Source organism: Taudactylus pleione, unplaced genomic scaffold, assembly GCF_031769625.1.
Source record: "Taudactylus pleione unplaced genomic scaffold, aTauple2 ptg000016l, whole genome shotgun sequence".
NCBI lineage: Eukaryota > Metazoa > Chordata > Amphibia > Anura > Myobatrachidae > Taudactylus > Taudactylus pleione.
In genome coordinates this window covers 34,059,888-34,085,430 of record NW_028284418.1, presented here as the reverse complement: position 1 = coordinate 34,085,430, position 25,543 = coordinate 34,059,888, and the positions used below count along the sequence as shown (strand labels likewise).

The following is a 25,543-nucleotide window of genomic DNA, read 5'->3' as shown; positions in this document are numbered from 1 at the left end:
GTGCATGTCCGGTTTATACAACATAAGGGTGGGTGGGAGGACCCAAGGAAAATACCATCTTGCACCTCTTTTTTTTCTTTGCATTATGTACTGTTTGGGACCTAGTTTTTCTAACTTCCATCCTGTCTGCCACTGCAGTGTCACTCCTAGATGGGACACGTGTTTGTGCCGCCCACTCGTGTCGCTTAGCATAGTCATCCAGCTACCTCGGTGCAACCTTTTGGCCTAAAAACAATACTGTGAGGTGTTCAGAATAGACTGAAAATGAGTGGAAATTAATGTTATTGAGGTTAATAATAGCATAGGAACAGAAAAACCCACAAATTCTGTGCATTTAGCGGTTTTTATGCTTTTTTCTAAAAAAAATACAGATCCAAAACACAAAACCCAGAACCCAAAACACAGAAGGGTGGTTTTGGCAAAACCAATCCAGATCCAAAACACGAAGAAAGATCCAGATCCAAAACCAAAACACGAAAAGTGGCCGGTGCACACCCCTACTTTTAATAGAAATCAAGTCTTAATTTAATCACATATAAAAATTTAAAATACACATCATATTCACTTATGTATATAGAATAATAAATACTGCTGGTATTTCTCTGGGGTCCCTGAATAACACAGTGGTAACAATTTGTATTAAAAAAAAATAGGATTAAATTTGTACTTTAGAACGATGTCCCGAAAAAAGCATGGTAATGTAAAATGATATACTTAGTTATTGTCTTCTTTTATAGGAAGAACTCGTATAGCTCTTCAATGTTCTGGCAATTAATCCAATTAGAATTACATCCATATAGGAAATCCGTGTCATGATTTGTAGAAAATCACATACAGTCTATATATCCCAGTTAATGAACATGACCGGATATGCAAACGGACAAATACCTCATATAGGGGTCTAGTTACTAAGCAGTGTTAGGAGACAGAGTGAAAAGTGATAAAGTGCCAGCCAATCAGCTCCCAACTGTCATTTTTTCGAACACAGCCTGTGAGATGACAGTTAGGAGCTGATTGGCTGGCACCTTATCACTTTTCACTCTGTCTCCTAACACTGCTTAGTAAATAGACCCCATAATGTCCCAGACTGTTACAGCGCTGGATAAATCTGGTTACCGAAGACACCCATATCGGCAGCACCTTATATGTGACGAATACACTTCAGTGTTTTTAGATACATACAAATTGAACGGAGGAGATACGACAAGCACCTACCGTATATACTCGAGTTTTTCAGCACATTTTTTGTGCTGAAAAAGTACCCCCTCGGCTTATACTCGAGTCAAGTGTAGCGCTGACCGGACGGAGTTCGGTCAGCGCTACACACTGCCAAACACACAGCCGCCGGAGCCGGCAGCTGCGTGTTTGGTGTAATCAGCAGCCGCTGAGAGTCTGTCAGACTCTCAGCGGCTGCTGCTGCTCCCACTGCGGGAGCCATCTTCCGGCTCCCGCAGTGGGTGATGGGAGACACGTCGTCATGACGACGTCTCTCCCATACAAAGCGGCCGGAGGAGCGGACAGCGGCGGGACCAAGAGCGGGAGTTTCAGGTAAGTGATTTTTTTTTTTTAATTCTTACTACTTTTCTCTCTACTGGGGGCACTACCAGGGGGCAATTACTACAGGGGAAACTACAAGGGGGGGGGATTACTACAGGGGGCACTACCAGGGGGGGATTACTACAGGGGGAACTACAAGGGGGGGATTACTACAGGGGGCACTACAAGGGGGGGATTACTACAGGGGGCACTACAAGGGGGGGGATTACTACAGGGGGCGATTACTACAGGGGACACTGAAAGGGGGGATTACCACTGGGAGCGCCACCAGGAGGGATTACTACTGGGGGCACAACCAGGGGGAATTACTACTGGGGGCACTACCAGCTGCTGCCATTTCCCACACTAGGCTTATACTCGAGTCAATACATTTTCCCAGTTTTTTGGGGTAAAAGTAGGTACCTCGGCTTATATTCGGGTCGACTTATACTCGAGTATATACGGTACATCAATATAGCTGGGTCTGCAGCTGACTTTGTTAAACACACACGGCTCAATCAGCTGGGGTACATAGGAGACAGAGACTGTTGGTGCAGCGTAACACGGCTCAGGCTGCCGTCTAAAGTGATCTCAGTGACCAGATTTATCCAGCGCGGTAACAGTCTGGGACATTATAGGAGGTATTTGTCTGTTTACATCTCCGGCCATGTTCATTAACTGGGACATATAGACTGTATGTCCTTTTATACAAACCATGACACACGGATTTCTGATATGGATGTAATTCTAACTGGATCAATTACCAGCACACTGAAGAGCTATATGAATGCTTCCTATAAAAGAAGACAATAACTAATGCTGCGAACACGGTACGATTAAACAGGACGATATGAACGATAACGTCATCGTTTCTGGCCCCCTCAAACGATGGTCGATGCGCAGGTACGAATGGTTGATATAGATATCGACCATCACCCAGGCATGCAGGCCAACTTGGTCGATATCGACCATGTTAGCCTGTTTACTATAGGGACCCGCGATCGTTGATCGCAGGTCGTTACAGTAGTTGGGGGGGTTGCTGCATGTGCTGGATGTTCGATCCAGCACATGCAGGACGAATAGATAACGACTGCCTGATCATTATCGGATCTCCCATATCCAAATATTCCGAAATACGGAATCTTTTTAGCATGACTGAGATACTGAGACCTTTGCTTTTTGATGGTTCAATGTACACAAACTTAGTTTAAAAGGTACAAAATTATTAAAACTATTGTAGAAAATTATCTTCAAGCTGTGTGTATAAGGTGTATATAACACAAATGTATTCTGTTTGTATATTTGGGTCCCATTCCCAAGATATTTCATTATGGTATGCAATTACTCCAAACAACGGAATATTCCATTATCCAAAATACCCCTGGTCCCAAGCATTTTGGATATGGGAGATTCAACCTGCACCATACTTTTTTCGGGACATTGCTCTAAAGAACAAATTTAATCCGATTTTTTTTTCATAGAAATTGTTACCACTGTGCTATTCAGTGACCACAGAAAAAAAAAATTATATACACACATATATATATATATATATATATATATATATATATGTGAATATGATCATTTTAAACTTTGTATATGTGATTAAATTAAGACTTGATTTCTATTAAAAAGGAGCCCTTACTGTTGTGTATTTTTCTGCCATCTCACAATTCAATGGTGTCAAAACAGTCTTGGTTTGGCGGTTTGTATTTGATTTTTTATTTGGTGTTCACAAACCCTCTTAATATAGACTTGCAGCTGGTAAATAAATTAGGGATCAAAATTTAACCTAATATATAGCCAATAATTTAGATATATAGATAAACTATTGTCGGTATATAAAAACAGGTACATCAGCGCTAAGGTCATTGGTTTGCGTTTATGATGTATATTGTTCACATAACGCATGACATATTTGTGAAACCTGTGGCCAGCTAGTATCAGAGCATGGTGTGAGGAACAGAAGAGACACTGCAGAACCACAGGGTACCTTAATTTGGAGTACACAATACTTCAGGAACAAAAACTATAAGACTTGATTCTTAAAATAGTAATATCACAAGTTGATCGGCTATGTACTAACATGATCACATTTATAGCTTTTCTTAGAAGCATGTGAATGATCAAGCCTTTTCTTCCCTCCTCATACAATAAATTCCAGAGATAGGAACACTGCCTGCGAGAACATTTATACGCTTTTATTAAGTGCCAAGGCATGATCTACAGCTGCAGGCCTCTTCCACAGAGCAGAGAAATAATCTGCGAGCCCCATTCTCCCATATATTCTGCCTTTCACAAATTATAAGGGGCGAGAGTCATCAGCGGCTCCACTGCCTACAGCTTCTGAGGAGTGAAGAACACATGACTCAGTCTCCCTTATTCTGGCCCCTTCCTATATACCAGTCCAATGAAAGCAAGAGAGGAATGAAGCAAACAAAATAGACAATCCATCTTCTGTACCAAATCTCCAATATTCCAAAGAGATTTTCATGTGATAAGAAAAGGAGCGCAGCCTAATCATTACAGATGGTTTCATTTATTGCCAAAAAGGTTGTTTAAACACAAACATAAGGAAAATTAGGTGGGGGTTTTTTATGTAACACGCATAACAAATGTACCTGGATGATGGCCTTAAAATGTACATTCATTTTCTCAGCATTTCAAACAGTACAGTCACTTAATACCTGAGGTGCATGCAATAAGATTACTATTCCAGCAATCCATCAATGCGGCTGCATTCAGAATCAGGCCCTTCCTGTAAAGATCATCATATTCTACTTTCAACATATAAGAAACCATTAATATTAATTCTAAAAGACTCAGTATTTTTTCATTCATATGGCAAATAGGCCACAAACCACTTAACTTTAACCAGGCTTATTAAGAACTTTAAACTAGTTCTTAATAAGCATGGTAACCTAAATTAACCGGCAGACTTTATCAAGTGAATTTGAACATGTAAAGGATACAATTCAACAACATACATTAGGGAGTATGTATACTTAAAAGGTCGATTATAATCGATTAAAAGTCGTTCTAAATCGATAAACATCAAAATGACGTGTTTTAGGGGCCGTGAAAAAGCCATAAAACCCCCGAAAATGCAGTTTTCGGGTGTTTTATCGCTTTCCGCATATGTACTAAGCATCAGAATGCAATGCATTCTGGTGCTTTGTCCCTATGGGCTTCTTTTCAGGGGAATCAGTTTGATTTACCACCGGCCGCATGGTTCAAATCCTGGCAGCGGAAGCCCGGCAGTAAAGATCCCGACAGGTGAGTATTTACTAATCTAACTCCCCCCCTAACCCTCCCTTAGGGGGGTGCCTATCCCTAACCTCCCCCAAGTGCCTAAACCTAACCATCCCCTTCCCCGCAGCCTAACCGTAAGTCTCCCGGCAGGGTGCCTAACCCTAACCCCCCCATTAGCCCCTAGCCTAACCCTCCCCGCCCCCATGTGGCTGTCCGCGCTCGGCTTACCTTCGATCGGTAAGCCGGGTGTCGAGCTCCCGGCGTAGATCTAATGACAGGCGTCGGGATTTTGACGGCGGTCATTAGACACTTACCGGGGTTAGACAGTCGGGATGCCGACGGTCTGCATTTAGACTGTCAGGTTTCCGACTGCATCCCCTTTTCGGGACACTCCTCCTCGGGAGGGATCTCATCGGATCCCCCACAGGAATCCCCGCGGCCCGCCAGTGGGACTTCTGGGTGTTAAACTCGTAAGTCCCTCTGCCCGGGAGCTGTCCTTTGCAATATTCTTGGTACATACCATGGTAATGAACCGCGGTGTGTACCCGAAGACAGGAGGAATGTACCGCATCGCTGATGCGATGCCTAGTACATCCCGCCCCTAATCACACACTTACTAGCAGATTATTTATTCATATCGAGTTTTAAGTTTTATTAAATGTGTAATTCAGCCCCTGAAACACAACATCAATATTGATTGCTTAAAGGCCCCCATACATCAACAATTGTGCACTTTGCAATCGATTGAAAAAGGAAAAGATATTTATACACAATCGATTGCAAATAGCACAATTGCTGCAATCAATTGCTGATGTATGGGGGCCTTTAGATCGATTTGATATCAACATTTAGTAAATTTACCCCTTAATGTAAGATTATTTGAACAATTGCCTGTTGATAAGTATAGACTAACAGAAAAATTGCACAGTTACCAAAGTTACAGAAGAAGAACATCACTATTATGTATTATAAACTTGGATTCTCTGGATGTAAAAGATCCATTGTACCTCTACAAGAGACTTACACAGCAGCCAGGTCGCACTTGGTGATCTTAGGGTTTGGGTACGGGATCCTGGTGCACACAATATCGGCGCTCAGAATCCTGACTGGTTTGAAATACAGACACCTGTAGGCAAGAATTCTAAGCCTACCCCTAAACCTAACCCTCCCCAGCTTCACTCTAACCCTCCCCAGCCTAACCCTTATGGTGCATACGCACAGTACGATTTTAATGAGTGCTGGCATCCTGACATTCGGGATGCCAACTATATCCCGATCTTAGATCTACTGTAAGTATCTGCTGTCTAACTTTCATACAAATCAACCAGTAAAATACAGAAAGTAGATGATAGATTGTTTATATAAAAATTACACACTTGTTGACCATGTCCCTTGAACTATATGGCTGTCAGAACAAAGAGGATGAGACACGATTGACATCACACGCTTTTTATAGTACTTTGTTGTTTTTGAGTATAAAAATAAAGATTAAGAAGTAAATATTTATTAAAACAGGTTATTGCTAGTCTCACCAGTTGCTGCACTAACATAAAATAACTTGGACATTGCTTTAAAGCCACTACCTAGGAAAAGGTGGTAGTACATGACCCCAGCTCCCTAGCCTTTAGGCTCCACCGCACTCTTACACAGTTTAAACTTTTTTGTGAGGACAGGGTGGTCAGGAGTTTGAGGACCAGTCGCAATGCAGAGACTGCTAGTTAGAATATGCAGCTTGCATAGTACTCTAGTCTATACATTTAAAACCTTCTGATTAAAGTTCTAAAGCCATTTGACCAAGTTAATCCTTAGGTAATCTAAATGATAGTGGAGTGATTGGAGACAAATGCCTGATGTAATACATATAATAGAAGGCAAAATATTTAAAATGAAAACAAGATAAGCAGGGTAAAAACACAGAAGTGTAAAGAGCAAGGACAAGAATTGAAGCCATATGCCTGGACAAGAAATAGACTTGACAATTCAAGTGCAGAGAAGGTATACTTTTCATAATACTACCAAAAGCAGTTTTCATCACCTATAAACTACCTGTAAGTGCTGAAAACACTGCAATGTATTTCCATTTTTTCCTTGGAAGCAAAAGCACAGATCACTTTATTTAATTATAATGGAAGGGATCCCACCATATAAGACTTTTGTTACTATGATAACTAGGGTTGTCCGAAAGGCTACGGTGCTTTTCCAGTGGTTCTCAACCTCAAGAATCCCCAACAGGTCATGTTTTGAGGATTTCTGTCTGGAAGCAGGTGGGATAATTACTGACCCAGCAAAATAGATTATTTTATTTGTGCATGATTAAAACACTCCACAATACATTACCCTATTATTGGGACTGGAGTTGAGAAGTCCTGATGTAAAAAAATATACAATTACACTAAGGGGCATATATGTATCAAAGCTTGATGTGAGATAAAATTGTGAAATATATATCACCAACCAATCAAAACAATAAATCCATTTAAGTAAAGTAGAAACAGAATAATTTAATAGAAATGTTTAAGTAGAAGACAGGTCGGACAAAAATGTAATCAGTGATGTAACCAGTAGTGTAAATGCGGCATTTTTATTATTTTTTTTACCCATTATACACCTCCCTTATGGTCTCTGATTTTCCTCCCACTTCCAATCTCCTACGTGCAACAGCTTGAAATAAATAGACAGCAACTTTATAGCATCTAGGTGCATAATCACGCTCAAATGTAAAAAAACAAAAAAAAAACAAAACAAAAAAAAAAAATCAGATCCTCCCCTGCATTCATCAATTGAGGAGCCGATTCAATTCAGCACAATGTGCTGCTGGGCATCGCACATGCCAGCCATATACAGTATTTCCACCAACACAAGCTTTCCCCTCACACCTCTATGGGGTATGAAAGAAAATTTGCAATGCTGGGAGGCGCGATGTGCCGTTCTGGAATGGAACATCGCGTCCATAGATTTTAATTGAATCGACTTACTGTAATCCTTTATCAGTAACCTCCATCTTGCATCTCAATTCTTTTTGCTCTGCATATTTATATAAATAACCTTATATCAATATATAAACTTAAACAGACATAAAATGTATGCCTTTTCATGCTGTACCAGCCTTTTATCACTTATACCCTCTATATGTGATTGAAATTTAAATAAAATATTATTAAACAAGTGTACACATTTGGCATAACTATAGAACTAGATAATTCAATTTTTATGCAAAATTAAAGCTCCAACAGGACCACTCTCTACAGGTACAAAATACTGTGTTTCCAAAAATTCCACAATTTACTGGTGAAAATCCAACCCGGTCTATACTGCAGTGCAATCGGCTGGAAGCCTGCAAGACTGACATCAGACGGCGAAGCCTGTAGGCAATTCCTTTCACAAAACCTTGCTTTCAAGTTTCTAATTAAACAGCTGCATGCAACAGTCTTGATAGACGGAAACGTGTGTTCACGGCTGGTTAAATTACACAAAACACAGATAAAGAGAAGCCTCAGTTGCAGACCTAGAAGAAGGGTTCATGTTGTAACATGAAAGCAGACACCATGAAGAGGATACGTTTTTGTCTCTAGACTATTCCCAAAGATTCAGTTCTGCCAACATTTTGTAGTGAATTAATAATAATAATAATAATAATAATAATAATAATAGCAGCTCAGGATTCCAAAGCAGTACACAAAATGTCAGTATATTCAAAAGGGTAGCAATGTTATGTAAAACTATTCATTGTCCATTATTACTACTCAAAGATTCTGGATCTCCTTAGATAAACAAGATAACACATCTTAGATTTCAGTCCTTGAACAATGCTAAAGGTTGAAGATATTGCAGCACACAGCAAACCTAGACAAATATTGATATTCAAAGTGCTGATTTTTCCAGAAATGCCCGGAATCAGAACAAGCAGCTCTGGATGCAATTACTCCACCTTTAACTTACAGGAAATATGTATATAACACTTTAACCATGGCCAGGAAGTGTATGTGTGAGACTATTAACATAAAAATATTCTGTATATAATATTTCCTTCTTTTTGGTGATTAGAGAAGCCATCACTTAAGGTGCCTATCCCACTAAACCAATGGTTCCCAAACTGTGCACCGCAGCACCCTGGGGTGCCTCGGGACACTTGCAGGGGTGCCTCAGGTTGGTGGTCCAGCACCAAATCAAATTCTTTATGGTCAATGTAATGTAAATATGTGGACAAACAGAAGTGCAAACCTGTCCACCCCCACATAACTGACCCTAAGGATGACAGATAGCACAATTTACTTCACTCTTTTTTTTTCCGGAATTTCTCAATAACAAACTAATAATGCTGATACTCTAGGGTGCAGTGATTCCAAAAAGTTTGGGAACCTCTGCACTAGACGATTAAAATGAGCAACTGAACGATATCGTTCGAACATAGGACCTGATTCAGACCCACTCGCAAGCGGCTGTCCGCTCGCAAGTGGGTCGATGTTGTGCACTGCGCATGCGCACGACGGCGGGAGCTCCGTCGTGCGCATGCACCAGACGCAACGAGCGAAGGAAAGTCCTTCGCTCGTTGTGTCTGATCAAAGGGGGCGTGCTGTCGATGTTGATTGACAGCACGCCCCCTTTGGTGAGCGTGCCAGGGGCGTGCCTCCCTGACGGGGGCGTTCCCAAGGGAATGCCTACCGTCAGAAGCCGGCCCACTGACATCACTAATGATGTCAGTGGGAGTGATTTTGGCTCTGATAGAGCCAAAATCACTCCGGGCCTTGCGGTTGAAAACCTCAACCGCAGGCTCCGGCTCGCAGTTTCGATGGTCGCGACCATCAAACTGCACGCTCGTATAGGCTGTGGGTGGTGACCCACAGCTATACGAGTGTCCAGGAGGACGCTCCAGAATTATGGAGGGCGGCCCTCATTCAGAGCGTGCGCTCTGCTCAGAGCGTACGGCTCTGAATGAGGGCCATAGTTTGAAAATTTGGTCTTTTAGACATCTATCATCGTGCAAACATGCTAGTCAACAATATAGTCAGGTGCAGCATGTTTGCAGACGATTGATTGTGCCTGCACTGAACGACATATCGTTCAGTGTGGGCACCCTGCAGTGTAGTGAACGACTGAACAATAACGATATCGTTAAGTCTTCTCACTGTCGGTTAGTGGATACCCGCCTTTACATTTGGAGTGTTTGATGCATAACATAGTAAAATATGCTCAGTGTCAAAATTGCTTTGCTTACAATTTAAAGCTGTGCATTGAGGAATCGTGCACAGTATAGTAAGAGGTCGCCTGTGATTGGTATAAAAGCCCTCAGTCAGTAGTTTTTACATGCAGGACTTATAATGGGGCAGAGTCACCTCTAATGATCTTCTCAATACAGCAGCATTGGCCAAAGCAGCAAAAGGCACTGTGGCTTCAACAACTATTAAAAGGCTAAAGCTAGGTACACACTACGTGTTCCATTGCACAATATCGTTCTGAAGCGGATCAGAACGATTTATCGTGCGGATCACAAAGTGGGTACGCCCGATCGCGCATGCCCGCGGGTTGTTCATTGCATTGTCCCATCTGCTGTGCACAGTTTTTTGTCATAAAATGATGTAGAAACTGCATAATTTTATGAATTGTTGCTATGCACTAATAGCACGGGATGTAGTCATAATCCCGGCACATATAGGCCAGTGCTTACAATACCTGCGCCAGAATCATGACACCTGTCAGAATCCCGGCGCCGGCATTCTGAATGTAAGTAGCGGGGGAACAGGGAGGAAGCGGCACTAGGTGGATGGTTAGGGTTAGCCACTAAGGGGGAGATTAGGTTCAGGGTGCGGAGGGGGAGGGTTAGGGGAAGGTTTAGGATATTTACTGACAGGTGTCAGTATCCTAACCCTGTCGGGATGCCGGCATCAGGATTTTGCCCGCCGGCATCATGTACCCAACCAATAGGACAATGCAGGAGATTTCAGACAAATCTACAGCAGAGTGCTAATTAGCACTGCGATCATCAATGGGGACTGACCCCTATGTCCTAAACTACAAAATGCTTAGCTTAGCTTTTTGGAGTTTGGCCCCATTAGTTCATACCATCTTTAAGTATATGGAAGCTTTACAAGCAGGGGAGTGATCTTCTGATATCTCTCCCGCAGGATCCGGCAGGACTGCAATCACTAAACGCCAAATATATCTGTTTGCTGCTTCTGATATTGTGGACCAGCCACTTCTCCTGTGACCCTGGGCCTGATTCAGAAGTGGAGACAGTTTTGATACTTTTGCAACTGGATGTTTTGTCTACTGTGCATATGCCGGAGCTGCACTGTGCACGTACCGTGATTCAGTTTGATTGACAGCCAGCGACCCTTTGGGGGATATAATGAGGAGTGGCAACTAAAATGTAGGAATGTTACAACCGTTTTGGGGGCATGTTGCAGCCAGCTACTGCGTCTTCTGATGCAGTGGTTCTGGCCTTGGTGTTTCAGTTGCTATAAAAATTCTGAGCAACCATAGGGTTCTTCGGATGAAAGCAGCGGATCCGAGAAGCCAACCAGTGGGCATCCATTTACAAAAGACAGCTCCTGTGGCCTTTGCAAATCTTCTCAGATCCACTGCGACTGAAGACGCAGCACATATTCGATTTGCATCCACCCATGAATCAAGCCCTCTGTCCTCTCATGGCTGACCTACTTCTACAGCACCTTCTACTGCTTTTCCTCTGACTATGCCTCCACTTCTTGGCCCCATTCTCTTAGCTTTTCCCCTTGGAAATCTCAGCAGCTCCTTCAGCCTCCAAGATCACCTCTACGCTGATGACATAAATTTACCACTCCTGCCTGAACACTCTGTTCCCTGTTCCCTGTCTTTTAGACATCTCGTCCTGGAAACCCCACAGCTTTCTCAAATTCCATATGTTCAAAACAGGCCTCATTGTATTCCCCATTCAAGAACTCCAAATCTCCAGTCTCCCAATGTTACTACTTAGACCTTTGCAAGATCATTATAAAAACCTCTCTCACCATGAATGCTAACAAATCACTCATCAATGCCATGGTCATTTCCTGCCTAGACTACTACAACCTCCTCCTATATTCCCCTTTTTCTCTATGCCTCTGCCCACTTTGATCTACCAAACTACTTTACCTCTCCCGCCATTCTGTATTTGCCTTAGCCTTCTGATAACTGCTCCACTGGTTCCCCTTATCCACCACAGAAAACAGTTTAAATACCTCACCTCACATACAAAGCCATCAAGCACTCCAGCCCATCTTCTGTCTGGAACCTAGAAAATCAGTTTACTGCAACATAACCAGAAAAGTTCCAGTTGTTAGAGGGAAAGGCTACCTGAAGTTTGTTTGACTTTGTATCTGGCTTTATCACCACCTTTGAAACAGACCTTGTGTGTGATGGACATGATTTTATTTATAATAAAACAAATGCTGCATCTCATTTGGACCCGATTTCAAGCATCCTTGTCTCTTGAGACCAGGTTACATATATTGTTTGTGTGTATGGGTTATAGTACCAAGAAAAGCGGTCAGTGATTTTCAACCTTTTTCAACTCGCGTCACACTGAACAAGATTTTAAAATTGTCAATGCACACCATCAGTCCTCCACGGGGAAAAACACACATACACAGAAAAAAAGAACAGACATTGGCTCCCACAGCAAAAAAATAAAACACATTGCCCCCCGTGTAATGAAAAATTGTCCCCCACAGAACAGTAATTACACACACATTGGCCCCCACAGTAAAAATAAATAAAGATATACTGCCCTCTACTTTGTAGGAGCACAGTTTTCCTCTCCCTCCCTCAGCGGCAGGAGTTTATGTAGAGGGAGTGCCAGAGAGCCAGGCTTTCTTTATCATGGAGCAGTGAGGACTCGGAGCAAGGACCAGCACTAGGCGGGTGGTAAAGGCAACGTGACAGGCGTGACCTATCAGTTATAGTTTACGGGTCAGGTCGCGTCTCTGGGCCACCCAGAAAATCCCAGCGCTGCCGCAAGTCCAATATTGCGGTGATGATCGCAGCACACTTGTGAACGTGGCACACTTGGGAACCACTCATGGCACGCTAGTGTGCCGCGTCACATTGGTTGAAAAACGCTGGTAGCGGTCATAGACTCAGCTATGATAGCACAGTGAAAGAGGGGTGTGTCAGTTTAAAAAAAAAAAAAAAGAAGGGGTAGTATAAACATTTGTAAGGAGTAATTATAAACCTACCGATATGGTAGAGAACATACATACCGCTGTAGAACTGCCAAAAGTCATGGGGAGTACAGAATTTCTCTGTGTTCGGGATTCATTCACTACTGAACGATACTATTTTAGGAGAATACAGAGTGTATAAGTGCCAGCAATTATGTATCAGGTGCCTGCATATTTGTGTACAGGAGGAGATGGGGAAATATATCCTACCATTGCTCGTCACTACGGGATTCCACTGAGGACTGTACAGTATGTACTGAAGTTAAAAGTGGGCAAAAATACAGACTGCACTCACACAGGTCAAAACACAACTTGCAGCTCAAGGGAGCAAAAACCAGTATTTGAAGTCCTACAGAACTCAACACATCCACTTATGTCTGAGGTGAAGAGCCAGGAAGTGAGCGTTCTTATACAGCAGCCAAGAAAAAACACTTGTTAACAGTACAAGCAAGAAAGAGACTATAAATGAACTAAACAGCATCAGTGAATATTTGTTGGTATACACCTTGAAAATCACTAACATATTGTGCCACTGCCTTCTGCCATCAACTTTACACTAGTCGCAGACACACTTGCACAGAGATAGAGTGTCTTTGCACACCAGTGGTTTCTTATAATGAAATATTAAAATTCCAGAAAAGATTGAGCACAAAAACAGAAAAAATAAATAAATAAATAAGATTATAAAGCTATATTTTTTAGAAGAAGTCTAAAATATTAGCCATCAACAGGTTTTGGGACATCTACATAGTACTTTGCAACAATATGTAAAACTAAGCCAAAAGGTAAGATCCATGGTTTCTGTAATTGTTATCTCCATAGAATGCTCAGCTTTCCCATATTGGACTACATTTTCCTAATGAATGCGCTAATGTTTGTTTGGTTGCCATATGTTACACCAAATTTGTACTGCCTTCACCTTGAAACACTTATAAATCAACAAAATAATTGGTTAGCAGGTTTGCTCCAGATGCTAGTAAGAGCAATTATGCGATGTATAGATAAAGTTGAAAAGTGTCAACACTTTTGGCTTTAAATGACGCGAGAGGAACGATAACAGTGGTTCAAGCATTGGGTGCAGGAACTTTGTATCAAAAGAATAATATGCACGTTGCAGTTTTAAAGCAGATTTAACTCTGGCAAAAATCGGGAAGTCCTCTGGTGGACAAGTTGGCAGAATAAATAGAAAATATGCAATATTTCACAAGTCAAGGCAGCAAGGAGCATAACCAATTTACACAAATGGGAGAGATGTATCAAACCTTACTTACTTGATACAGATGTAAATACAAACAATATTCAGGAGCTTATTTCAACTATATATTATATTAGAGCTGCAAAGCACTTAGTGTGTTTGTGGATGCCCACTTACAAATGGCGTAAGAATTACCACCCCTACCAACTGGGGGAAATTTACCCAACAAGTTATTATATAGAAGGTTATGCAATTAATAAAATATTTTTTATTAAATCTTTGGCTAGGCTGAAATAATTTATGGACACGCTGTATGAAATCAATGAATTTATTCCAAATAGCTATTAATGATAAGCAGAATGCATTAATATCTAATAATTACTAAATTTACTTGATACAGATGTGTCCACATACATCTATCCCCCTGTGCTACATGTTGTGTTACAAATAACATGTGAGCGCCAAGCGTCATTTCTTGCAACTTTCTCCCTTAAAATTAGTCTTATTCGCAAAGTTATATGAATAGGTCGCACAAGCAGCTTATGCTGAGTAAAATGATATGCGGCATGCCTGTGTTCTGTGTCCAACTGTGGCTGTATCTGCATGTAAAATGCTACATTACAGTGTCACAGGCGCGAACATAGCTTTTTGCATGCAGATGCAGCCTCAGTTGCACACAGAATACAGGCATGACGTATATCATTTTACTCAGCATAAGCTGCTTGTGCGACCTATCAAGACTCATTTTAAGGGAAAAAGTTGCACGAAAAGACACTCTGCGCTACAGAGTCAGGCCACGGCATGGCGCAACTAGAAGGCTGTTTAACGTGCAAGGAGGCTAGATGTAGGTGGACACATCTGTGAATGCTAGCTAGAGCTGAATGGGTGCTATCGGCAACTTCTCCACTCTGTAGAAGGTTTTATACATCTTACCAAAAAGGAGGGCACAGAATTCTACAGTGCTGCAATGTGCGCATATACAGCAAGCTCCGGAGAGTGTAACGTATAGGAACTTGTGCATAAGGGCTTCTAACGGCCTAAACTCCTCGGAGAGGGATCCAAAGGATCCGCTCTCTGTGGCTTTGCATTTGCATTAGGACCCCGGGTAATAAAGCCAGAAGTCACTTCTTTGCTTGGACAGCTCTGAATCAGAAGAGCTGTCCCGGAGGGTAAGTATTCATGCATAAAGCCGTTAAAGAACACCAGTATGCATGTTAATAGGGGCAGGACGAATTGTAATAATTTCCGTTACATGGATGCAGATCACCCAAAGAGAGAAAGAGCAGCAAGCACCAGAGACAGACATCCTTAGCAAAAGAGCACCTAGTTCTGAAATAGTAGACATCTGTGGTGAAGGAGCAAGAAGGCTTTTCATGCATGGAAGAGAAATGGCTCAGATTCATGGTTATCAACCAATATCAGGAGAGGCAATTCTCCTGGAAGGTTCAGGCCACAGAAGAGCCTCCAACATGACCCCTTCCACCAGGTACAAAAGTCTCTGTTTCTGGACTTCCCACTTAATCTATCATTGCAGTCATCTGCTCTCGACATGTGTGCAAAGATATTCTTACTTACGTGCCCAGTGATGCCAGTTCTCACCAAATTTGGACACACACAGTCAAGAAAAATAGCAAACCTGGCACTCTAACCAAGAACCAAGTGGGCATGATAACATGTGGCCAGCTTAAAGATAAAATAAAAAAAAAAAAAAAAAAAAAAACACAAAACCTCAGCAGATTCCATCAATAGGTATTGAGCAATGACAGCTACAAATTTGTTCTTGTTTTAGCATGTAGGGAAGATAAAACCACCACCCTAATAATTTGTGTTTAACCAAGCAAACAGCTGTACAATGTGAATTGTTTTATTTGCATTAAGACCTGCATTCTGTATGCTACACTGAGATGAGAAACTGGGTAATCATCCCAAGGAGACGATATACTAATATTCCCACTGGTAGGAAAATGCATTTTTGTATACATAAAGTACATGTCAAACTTGTACCCTGTGGACTTTCCCAAAACAATGTTAAAGGTGCATTTGAACAAAAATTAATTGACAATGTATTAATGCGGTGTTCCATTAATTTATAATAATTGCAGTTACAAAAAGGTTATAATTAGACATATACCACCCGTAGGCCTGGGGCCGCAGCCGCAGTCACTCCACATGCTCTTGCCCGCCGCCATATTACAAGTAGCAGAGGCGGCGGCCCCCCATTTTAAAGAACAAAGCTGCTGTTCCCTCCCACTGGGAGTCCCAGCCGCCCAGAATGCCGGTGGGAGCGGCCGTGGGAGAAAGAAGATTGAGGAGCAACAGCAAGGAGGAGGGACCCGTCTTCCTTTACAGAGTAAAGGCCCCCGTACATCAGAGATTGATTGTGTATAAAAATCTTTCCCTTTTTAAATCAATTGCAGAATTGCCACAATCGATTGAAAAAGGGAAAGATTTTTATACACAATCGATTGCAATTTGCACAATTACTGCAATCAATCTCTGATGTATGGGGGCCTTTAGAGTTAGGCAAATGGCTTTAAATGCCCAGAATTACTATTTTCTTTATGGGTATTTGTTTTGTCGCCCATGGCCGCGCTCCCGGTCAGGCCACGCTACCAGAGGTCAGGGCACCAAAGGAAATTCTCGCCCCGAGCAATGCAAAGTCTAGAACCGGCCCTGAATGTCACGCAAGCAGAAACCGTGACCTATTAAATGCTGCTGCCTATGCATACCCCCTGGGGCCTTCACACAGTGCAGCCCTGGGGTTCCTATATATACGAGCCAGCATAGCAACCTACCCACAGACTTAAATCTCACATCCTCAGCCCATACTCATGACTTGCCTTGGAAAATACAATCAAGCTAGGTTTAGAGAGGGTAAAAAGTCAAATGTCCAAACTGCAGGTAGCAGTAGTTCCTAGTATGCAGTTTCCTGCAGGGAGGGGGTGGGTGCCCACCAGCAGAACATAGCTACATGTTTAGGCATAAACACACTTTAAGGTCTGGGGTCCCACTTCTCAGCATTTTATTTTCCACTTAGGCATTGCAAGGTGATATACAATAACTCAGTCACACTCATCTGTGTTTTAAATGCCTCCCATTATCACTGTTCAGGTAACTACTTTAACAGTTGTAAGGAGAGCCGTAACTAGACTTTTTGGTGCCCTGTGCCAGAAAGAGCATTGTCGCACCCCTAATTTTTCAAAGGGACATAATGCACCCAAAAAAGGACCATGGCTTCATGGGGAAGGGCCAGGGAAGAGATAGGAGAGGCCAGGAGATGCTGGGGATGAAATAAGAGGAAGCTACAAGCAAGAATGATAATAAACAGAATTTTGACAGGCCCAAACAGCACCCCCTGACCTGTGGTGCCCTTTGCCATGGCACCAGCCGCACTACCCTAGCTATGGCCCTGGTTGTAAGTTCTTCATTTGAACACTTAATTTCAGTGTACAACGACCCATTATTCTAAATAGAAATGTGATAATATTGTGACCATGAATATTTTCTCAGGACATTTTGCTGTAAAGTAGGACATATCAAACATGCGGCACAGACCACTCCTGTGGCAGATCCAGAGGGAGGTGATAAGGGCGATCGTCCCCCTGTATACACAACCCAAGTATGGATTTCCCACTATGCAACCTAGGCAATCGCCTAGGGCTCGAGGGACGCAAGGGGCCTGTGGATGGGCCCCTTTGCCCCAAGAAATCCGGCCGATCAAAATGGTCCCAGTGGAGCACTGTGTGAGTATCACGTGACGACCACTCACCAGCAGCGCCAGCACCCACCAAGGGGCAGAGGGACAGGCAAAGCCGCAGAGGCCCAGATCTCAGGGAATCACAACAGCCAGGCAGGCTGGGTTATTCTCAATTACTCAGCATCTGCAATATAGACTCATTTATGTAATTTTGATGCTGTGCAATATGATTGAAAAGTTAATAAGTTTGGGCTGCAAGTCAATGTTTGTTGGCCCCTAAGACCAGAGTGCTCAGTGAGGTAATGTGAGCAAGCAGATGTAACTTCAGCATAAGCACCTAGGTACATACATATACTCCTCTCATAAATATCTGTATGTTTTTTCTTAATAATAAGCCTTTCAACATTGCATAGAAGACTTTTTCTTGCGGCCCACACACTCTTAAGGTGCCTACACACTTGGCGATGTGCTGCCGATCCGACGATGTGTACGATTTCCCTTGAAACTCCCCCGGCAGTCCTGCTCACGATTTGGTATATGTACAAACGATACATCCTTTCTTTTTTTTTTTTTTCAGTGCATCGTGTTCCAGATTGTAAGATCTGCCCTATAGCACGGGAGATCTGACGATGCGATGTGCGACCAGCGGGGACACGCATCGCATCTTGAACGCGAGTGGGGACTCACGATTTGAGCATATTTTACACGATCTGTCGTTCCAATGGGTCGGAATCGGCCAGATCGGGTAAAATATTGGCAAGTGTGTAGACACCTTTAGAACTTGAATAGTCGGCCCGATTGGGATTTTGAGTTTGACATGCCTGCTGTAAATTATAAACACCAATTATGTACACAAGTTGCATAAAACACTTCCCGCAAATGCTTGCAGAGGTAACATCAATGTACACAACCCTCGCCTGTCTTTGAGGCCACTGAATATGCTGCACTGTAGGACAATCCTAAACAATGTTGTAAAATAATCTGTGACAGATCAGCTTTAAAGAGACATTACAATGGTATATTGCTAATTTAAAGGAATTCTCTAGAAGTCTAATCAGTAACTGTCCACATGAGCTTTTGACAGAGCATCCCATATGTTATGTTCTATAAGGTGGTGCTGATATACTTAGATTCTTCTCCACCATCCTAAAGGAAACTTGTACGCCTTTTCAGATCTAAAATCTAGCCCCTAAATGAGGTCCCTCAAGGCACACCAATAGTTCAGGCTTTAGAGACATCTGTGGTTGAGCACAAGTGGTTAATTCAAATTGACTGATCGCACTGAGCAAAAACAAAATAAAAAAATTGGGGTCTTATGCCACAGTTTCTGGGTCCCATCACAATTTATGCCTCACTGTCTGTAGCACGTTGAAACGCGCTATAGGGGATATTTTGTACTGAGAATGACATGGGGAGAAGGGAACAGGGGCACAGGGGTGGGAGGCAGAGTGCACAGGAGAGCAAAAAGGGAGAGGGGAACTGGAGGCACAAGGGTGGGAGAGGAGACTACCCAGGAGAGCAGAAGGGGTACAGACTTGGGGAAAGGGGAACAGGGGCCACATGTGGGAGTGCAGGGTACACAGGAGAGCAGAAGGGGTACAGACATAGGGAGAGGGGAACAGGGGGCACAGGAGTGAGAGGGCAGTGTAAACAGAAGACTTACAGACATGGGAAAGGGGAACACGGGGCACAGGTGGGAGGACAGGGTACACAGGAGAACAGAAGGGGTATAGACATGGGGAGAGGGGAACAGGGGGCACAGGTGGGAGGACAGGGTACACAGGAGAGCAGGGGTGAGAGGAACAGGGGTGGAAGGACAGAGTACACAGGAGAGCAGAAGGGGTACAGATATGGGGAGAGGGGGAACAGGGGCCACATGTGGGAGTGCAGGGTACACAGGAGAGCAGAAGGGGTACAGACATAGGGAGAGGGGAACAGGGGGAACAGGAGTGAGAGGGCAGAGTACACAGAAGACTTACAGACATGGGAAAGGGGAACAGGGGGTACAGGTGGGAGGGCAAGGTACACAGGAGAGCAGAAGGGGTACAGACATGGGGAAAGGGGAACAGGAAGTACAAGGTGAGAATACAATATATTTAATTTTTTTTTTTTACATCATTTGCTAATAAACATGTGCTAGCTGTGTAATAAAATTACACCACAGCCTGTCCCATCATCAGAACAGGATACCAGGTACTGTCAGGGTGCTGTGGATCGGGGCACCTCACCTCCTCCGGCAGCAGTAGCTGTACCCGTCTCTCCCCGAGCTCTTAAGGCACCAGCACAGGTCGCTGCTTTCCGCCATCTCGGCCACCGGTTACCCAGGATAAGAGCAGACAGGAGCTGGCACCTGGCGCCAACACCAAATCAGCCAGCCCAGACCAATCCAGCGCCGAGCGCTTCCTCAACCAAAGCCGAACGCTCCCCCAGCCAGCAGCATCTCCCCAATCAATCGATTGCGGAGCGCATACAGCGTCTCCTGTGGGACCCGGTCATTTTTAAAAACCGGTTCCCTCACCTCCGGTATTGCGTAAAAAGGTGCTACAGCGCGTATTTTGCAATCACGGCCTTAAAACCTGCACTGTTAAGCTGGGTACACACTTAACGATTGTGTACCCAGCGATGCGACCCAAGTTCCCTGCTCCAACTGGCCGACATATCAGGCGGTCCGTACACACTGGGCAATCCGATGCCCGGCCACCAGATATGCCGGCCCCACCGCATAGCCAGATCTTTCTGCATGTGCAAAAGATCAGGCGATGCGGCAGACAACCCCACGGAAGCGTGCACTACACAATGCACGATATTACCGATTTGTCGTAAAACCCGGGTTTTAGCTCCGGTGTAAAAAGGGGTATAATAGTACAATCAATCGTATATGGGAAAAAGCGCAGACAAACAAAACATAATTGAAAACATGTTTTAAAAAAAAGGTACGCCTTTTCATTGTACAGTTTCTCCAGCTGGTGTTAATGAGCGGTCAGGTTGACACAAAAAAAAAAGCAGAGTTTGACCAAGATCCTGAGCGTATAAAAGGACCTTCTGTCTAGAATTACCAAGTCTGCCAGCGACTGAGCCACCAACTACTTTGGTGGGGGATATTCATCAAAGCTTGAGAGAGATAAAATTGTGAAAGAAAGTACCAACCAATAATCTCCTGTCATTTTTCAAACACAGCCTGTAACATGACAGTTAGGAGCTGCTTGGTTGGTACTTTATCACAATTGTATCTCTTTCCAAGCTTTGATGAATCCCCCCCCTCGTGTCCAAAAAGATCATTCTATGTGGGGTATTTATCAAAGACTGGAGAGAGAAAAAATTGTGAGATAAAGCATTAACCAATCAGCTTCTAATTTACATTTTACAAGCAGTGTTTGAAAAATGACAGTTAGGAGCCGATTGGTTAATACTTTTTCTCTGACAATTTTATCTCTCATCAAGCTTTAGTATATGGTCCCCAAAATCTGCTGTTATGGGTAATCACTAAAGCTCCATTGCAGAGATTGTGGCAATCCAGGCGTTTTACCCATCAGAAGCAAATGTAACTAATCAAGCAGCCCTAATGCTTCCGCAGCTATTGGGATTCAATAGACAAGGTAGATGTGACATTTGTGTTCTAGATATTTTTAATGATTGAGGTAGGACCGCAGCTCAGATTTTGCAACAAGGCTCAGGTCCCTTTAGCTATGTACAGATACCACTTCTTACTAGGAATTAAACATGGATAGATTCACAGACATGCTGTTTGAGAAGGATGTTCAATTATTATACTGATCACATTTCTGTTTTAATCCATTTTGATTTACAGAATATTATAGACAGAATCCATTGCAGACAATCTCATAGCTCACACCTAAAACCTGCTTATACCTTACTTGAGCAAATGCAAAATGATCCACCTGGCTGATCTGTGTTGCATACTAGACTATTATTCACTGTTCAGATATTTACACTGAACATACATATCTAAAAAGAGTAAATACTGAGCAAAACAGTCTATTATTTACTAAGAGACCAGAGGTTCCCAAACGCGGTCCCCAAGGCTCCCCAACAGTTCAGGTTTTAGAGATATCCATGGTTGAGTTTAGTACATAGGGGCCTATGTATCAAGCTGTTTTTTACATAAAATTGCAGTTTCTGCATAATTTTATGTATTATTATTATTATTATTATTACCAGTTATTTATATAGCGCACACATATTCCGCAGCGCTTTACAGAGAATATTTGGCCATTCACATCCGTCCCTGCCCAGTGGAGCTTACAATCTATATTCCCTACCACATGCGCACACACACACATACACACACTAGGGGTAATTTTGTTAGGAGTCAATTAACCTACCAGTATATTTTTGGAGTGTGTCTATGTACCAATAGCACAATGCAGGAGATTTCACAGAAATCTCCAGCAAAGTGCTAATTACCGCTTCATATCGCAGTCCCCATTATCAATGGAGACTATGATTTGTCCCATGTACTAAACTCCAAAAAATGCAAAGCTTGTCGGAGTATAGCCCTGGTAGTTTACAGTTACACCATCTTCAGATTATGTAACTACTGTTAGCCTATGGGTGCTCCCGATGCAGGAGAGAGACCTTTCCATCTCTCCCCCGCAGACCCTGGCCAGTCCCAGAAGCTGACACTGTGCGCATGCGTAGTGTCAGCTTCCCCTGGTGAAGTCTCACTTTTGTGAAAGACTTCTCCTAAATGCCAGGGATATAACTTGCAGGGACAGTGGTTACCCTTGGTACATAGCTGGGATATATTAAATATGAAAATATTCCCGGTGGGATGGATATCGCGGCAGTGCCGCAATTATTAGTACATCGACCCCATCGATAATAATGGGGACTGCGATCTGAAGTGCTCATTAGCACTTTGCTGGAGATTTCTGTGAAATCTCCTGCATTGTGCTATTAGTACATAGGATCGATACATAAAATGATGCAGAAACTGCAGTTTCTGCATCATTTTATGTTTAAAAAAAAGGTTTGATACATAGGCCCCTTGGTTTCAATAGAGCCAGATTTTCAAGCAGTGTAACCATCTGTACTAAGGGCCTATGTATCAAAGCTTGATGAGAGAGAAAATTGTGAGATATAAATCACCAGCTTCTAACTTACATTTTATAGGCTGTGTTTGAAAAATGACAGTTAGGAGCCGATTGTAATACTTTTTCTCTCACAATTTTATCTCTCATCAAGCTTTGATACGTAGGCCCCCAAGTCATCGTCAGCAACAACTGACCATGGATCACTAATGGAAAATTGCTGATGTGACATGTTACTATTTAATGTCTATGTGAAAATATTTTAAGCATATTTCCATGGGAAAAAGAAAACAACCACACCAACACCAGTATGCCAAAGTTCATGAATGAAGAATGCAACAACAATAACTTTGATTTCCACTTTATGAAATTGTACAATAGTACTTCACACTTGGAGCATATGTATCAAAGCTTGATGTGCGATAAAATTTGCAAGATATATATGACCTTCTAATCAGCTTCTAACTTACATTTTGCAGGCTGTGTTTAAAAAATGATAGTTAGGAGCTGATTGGTTGGTGATATATATCTCTCAATTTTATCTCCCATCAAGCTTTGATACATATGCCCCAAGACTGAAAACAGTCAATGGCATCCAGAACTGGGTTGCAACAATACACACACAAAAGTCTCAACACAATGTACACACATTATAGAATTAAACAGTATAAAAGGTGTGCTAAATTAAATCCAATAAATCGAGCTTAGCATTTACTTAACCGGTATTCCACAGAAAGGGGCAAAATTGCCATAAAATAACCAATTCAGGTGAATTTATAGATACAGCTTTACATGGATATTTCAGAATTAAGCAGACAGACAGGAGGGCTAAAGGTCTACCAATAAAAGGTCAATGGGTTTTTCGTGTCACACAATAGCTGAACCATGACAGACATAATGGTATAATAAACATTGCAGCATTTTATCACTGACAAATTACCAAAAATATCAACTAAAAAAAAAAAAGCTTTTAGAAAAAAAAATCTGAAATCTAATAAGAGAACTCCACAGCACAGATTGCAGGTATATTCATTTAGGTTACAGAAGGAAACCAGAACCAAAGAACATGCAACAAGAACAAGAACATATAAACATGGTACACTGTATGAATGAATGTTAAGTGCATTAATTATACTTCACAACCCTGGAACCACCCCCTCATTACACACACACACACACACACACACACACACACAAGGGCCTGCTGTAACCTACAAGCAGCTGCATTGTGTGCAGTAGAATAGGTGACATGATTGCAGTGATTCCTAGCACAAATGTGTGTGTACACAGCATGATCCCCTGGGGGATAAGGAGAAGCAGCAGCCCCCAGACCTCGCCCCCCAGATGCTGCCACACACACAGGCTGCACACATACAGGTTTCCCACACACGGCATATTCCTCCCCCAGCCCTGCTGCTGCCACACACACTTACACTATCCACATGCCAGTGATGGTGAAAGCTGGCAGAGTGATGGGCAGGATCACCCAGCCAGGCATCTTGGAGAGAGGCATCCAGGAAAGTATCAGTGAGAGGCCGGTGCCTCCGGCTGCCTGTGCCCAGGGAGAGTGCCAGGGTGCTGTTACCCAGCTAATACAGCTCCGCGGGTCTCTAGACGAAGTCCTGTGGGGGGGTTGTTCAAAACCTGAGTCTCCCAGTACGGTGATGCCCGGGTGGAGACTTCTCCCAGTAGCTCCAGAAAAGTTTCTGCTGCTCTCCTCCCATAGCCCAGGCTGCAGCTCACCATCGAGGGGTGGGACCCTGGTCCTGGGCTGGGGGCAGCGGTGCTCCTAATAGCATAGTGGGTCTTGTCCTGTGCTATGGAGCCTGCTGGGGGAGGAGGCTGCCCGGCGACCAGCGGCTTCGTTCTGTCCGTGATCTCCCAATCACTCAGCGGAGCAAGCAGCAGCCTAAACCTCCTCACACATCACAGTGTCCCAAACTCGTGTTTAGTCCCCGCCCTGACCCCTCCTAGCAGGGGGAGCTCGTAGACCACGCCCGGGGGCAGGATGGGCACTGACTGCTGCTGGCTGCCGCTGCTTTCCAGAGGTCTAAGACTCATTCTCCATCCGGAGTCCGCGTCCTCACTCCTCACTCCTCACTCCTCACTCCTCACTCTCCGGAGTCTCCTCACTGTCTCCGTCCTCCCTCTCTCCGGACTATCCTCACTGTCTCCGTCCTCCCTCTCTCCAGACTCTCCTCACTCGCCGGAGTCTCCTCACTGTCTCCGTCCTCCCTCTCTCCGGACTATCCTCACTGTCTCCGTCCTCCCTCTCTCCAGACTCTCCTCACTCGCCGGAGTCTCCTCACTGTCTCACGGCTTACTCTCAGGTGTCCTCTTACTCTTCTGAGTCTCCTCACGTTGCAGCAGGATTAGGAGCAAATTGTTATTCAATATTTAATTTTGCTGTCATATTCTATATAAGGGGCATTGTTATCACACACTCACTGTGCCATCACAGCATTTCTCCTATAGTCAGTGAGTCTTAATAATTTTACACCTGGGCACCCCACAACTTTGCAAAAACACCCCAAAACATTTGTAATAAATATAGGGTGAATTGTCCAGTGAATGAACAGTTAGCTGAGTACACATCAAACAACGTGTACATCGGTGCGATTTTATGTTTGTGTTG

General features: G+C 43.2%; 1 protein-coding gene across 1 annotated transcript in view; it reads right to left on the bottom strand.

Moving 5' to 3' along the window:
- The window catches only part of LOC148541929 (transmembrane protein 150A-like), a 178,576-nt gene extending 153,608 nt beyond the window's left edge, over positions 1–24,968 (bottom strand). Inside the window, exon 1 of the mRNA XM_088473540.1 lies at positions 24,342–24,968. Coding sequence (XP_088329666.1) covers positions 24,342–24,421 — 80 coding nt within the window. The 5' untranslated portion in view covers positions 24,422–24,968. The remainder of the gene's footprint in view (positions 1–24,341) is intronic.
- Between the last annotated feature and the right edge of the window lie 575 nt (positions 24,969–25,543).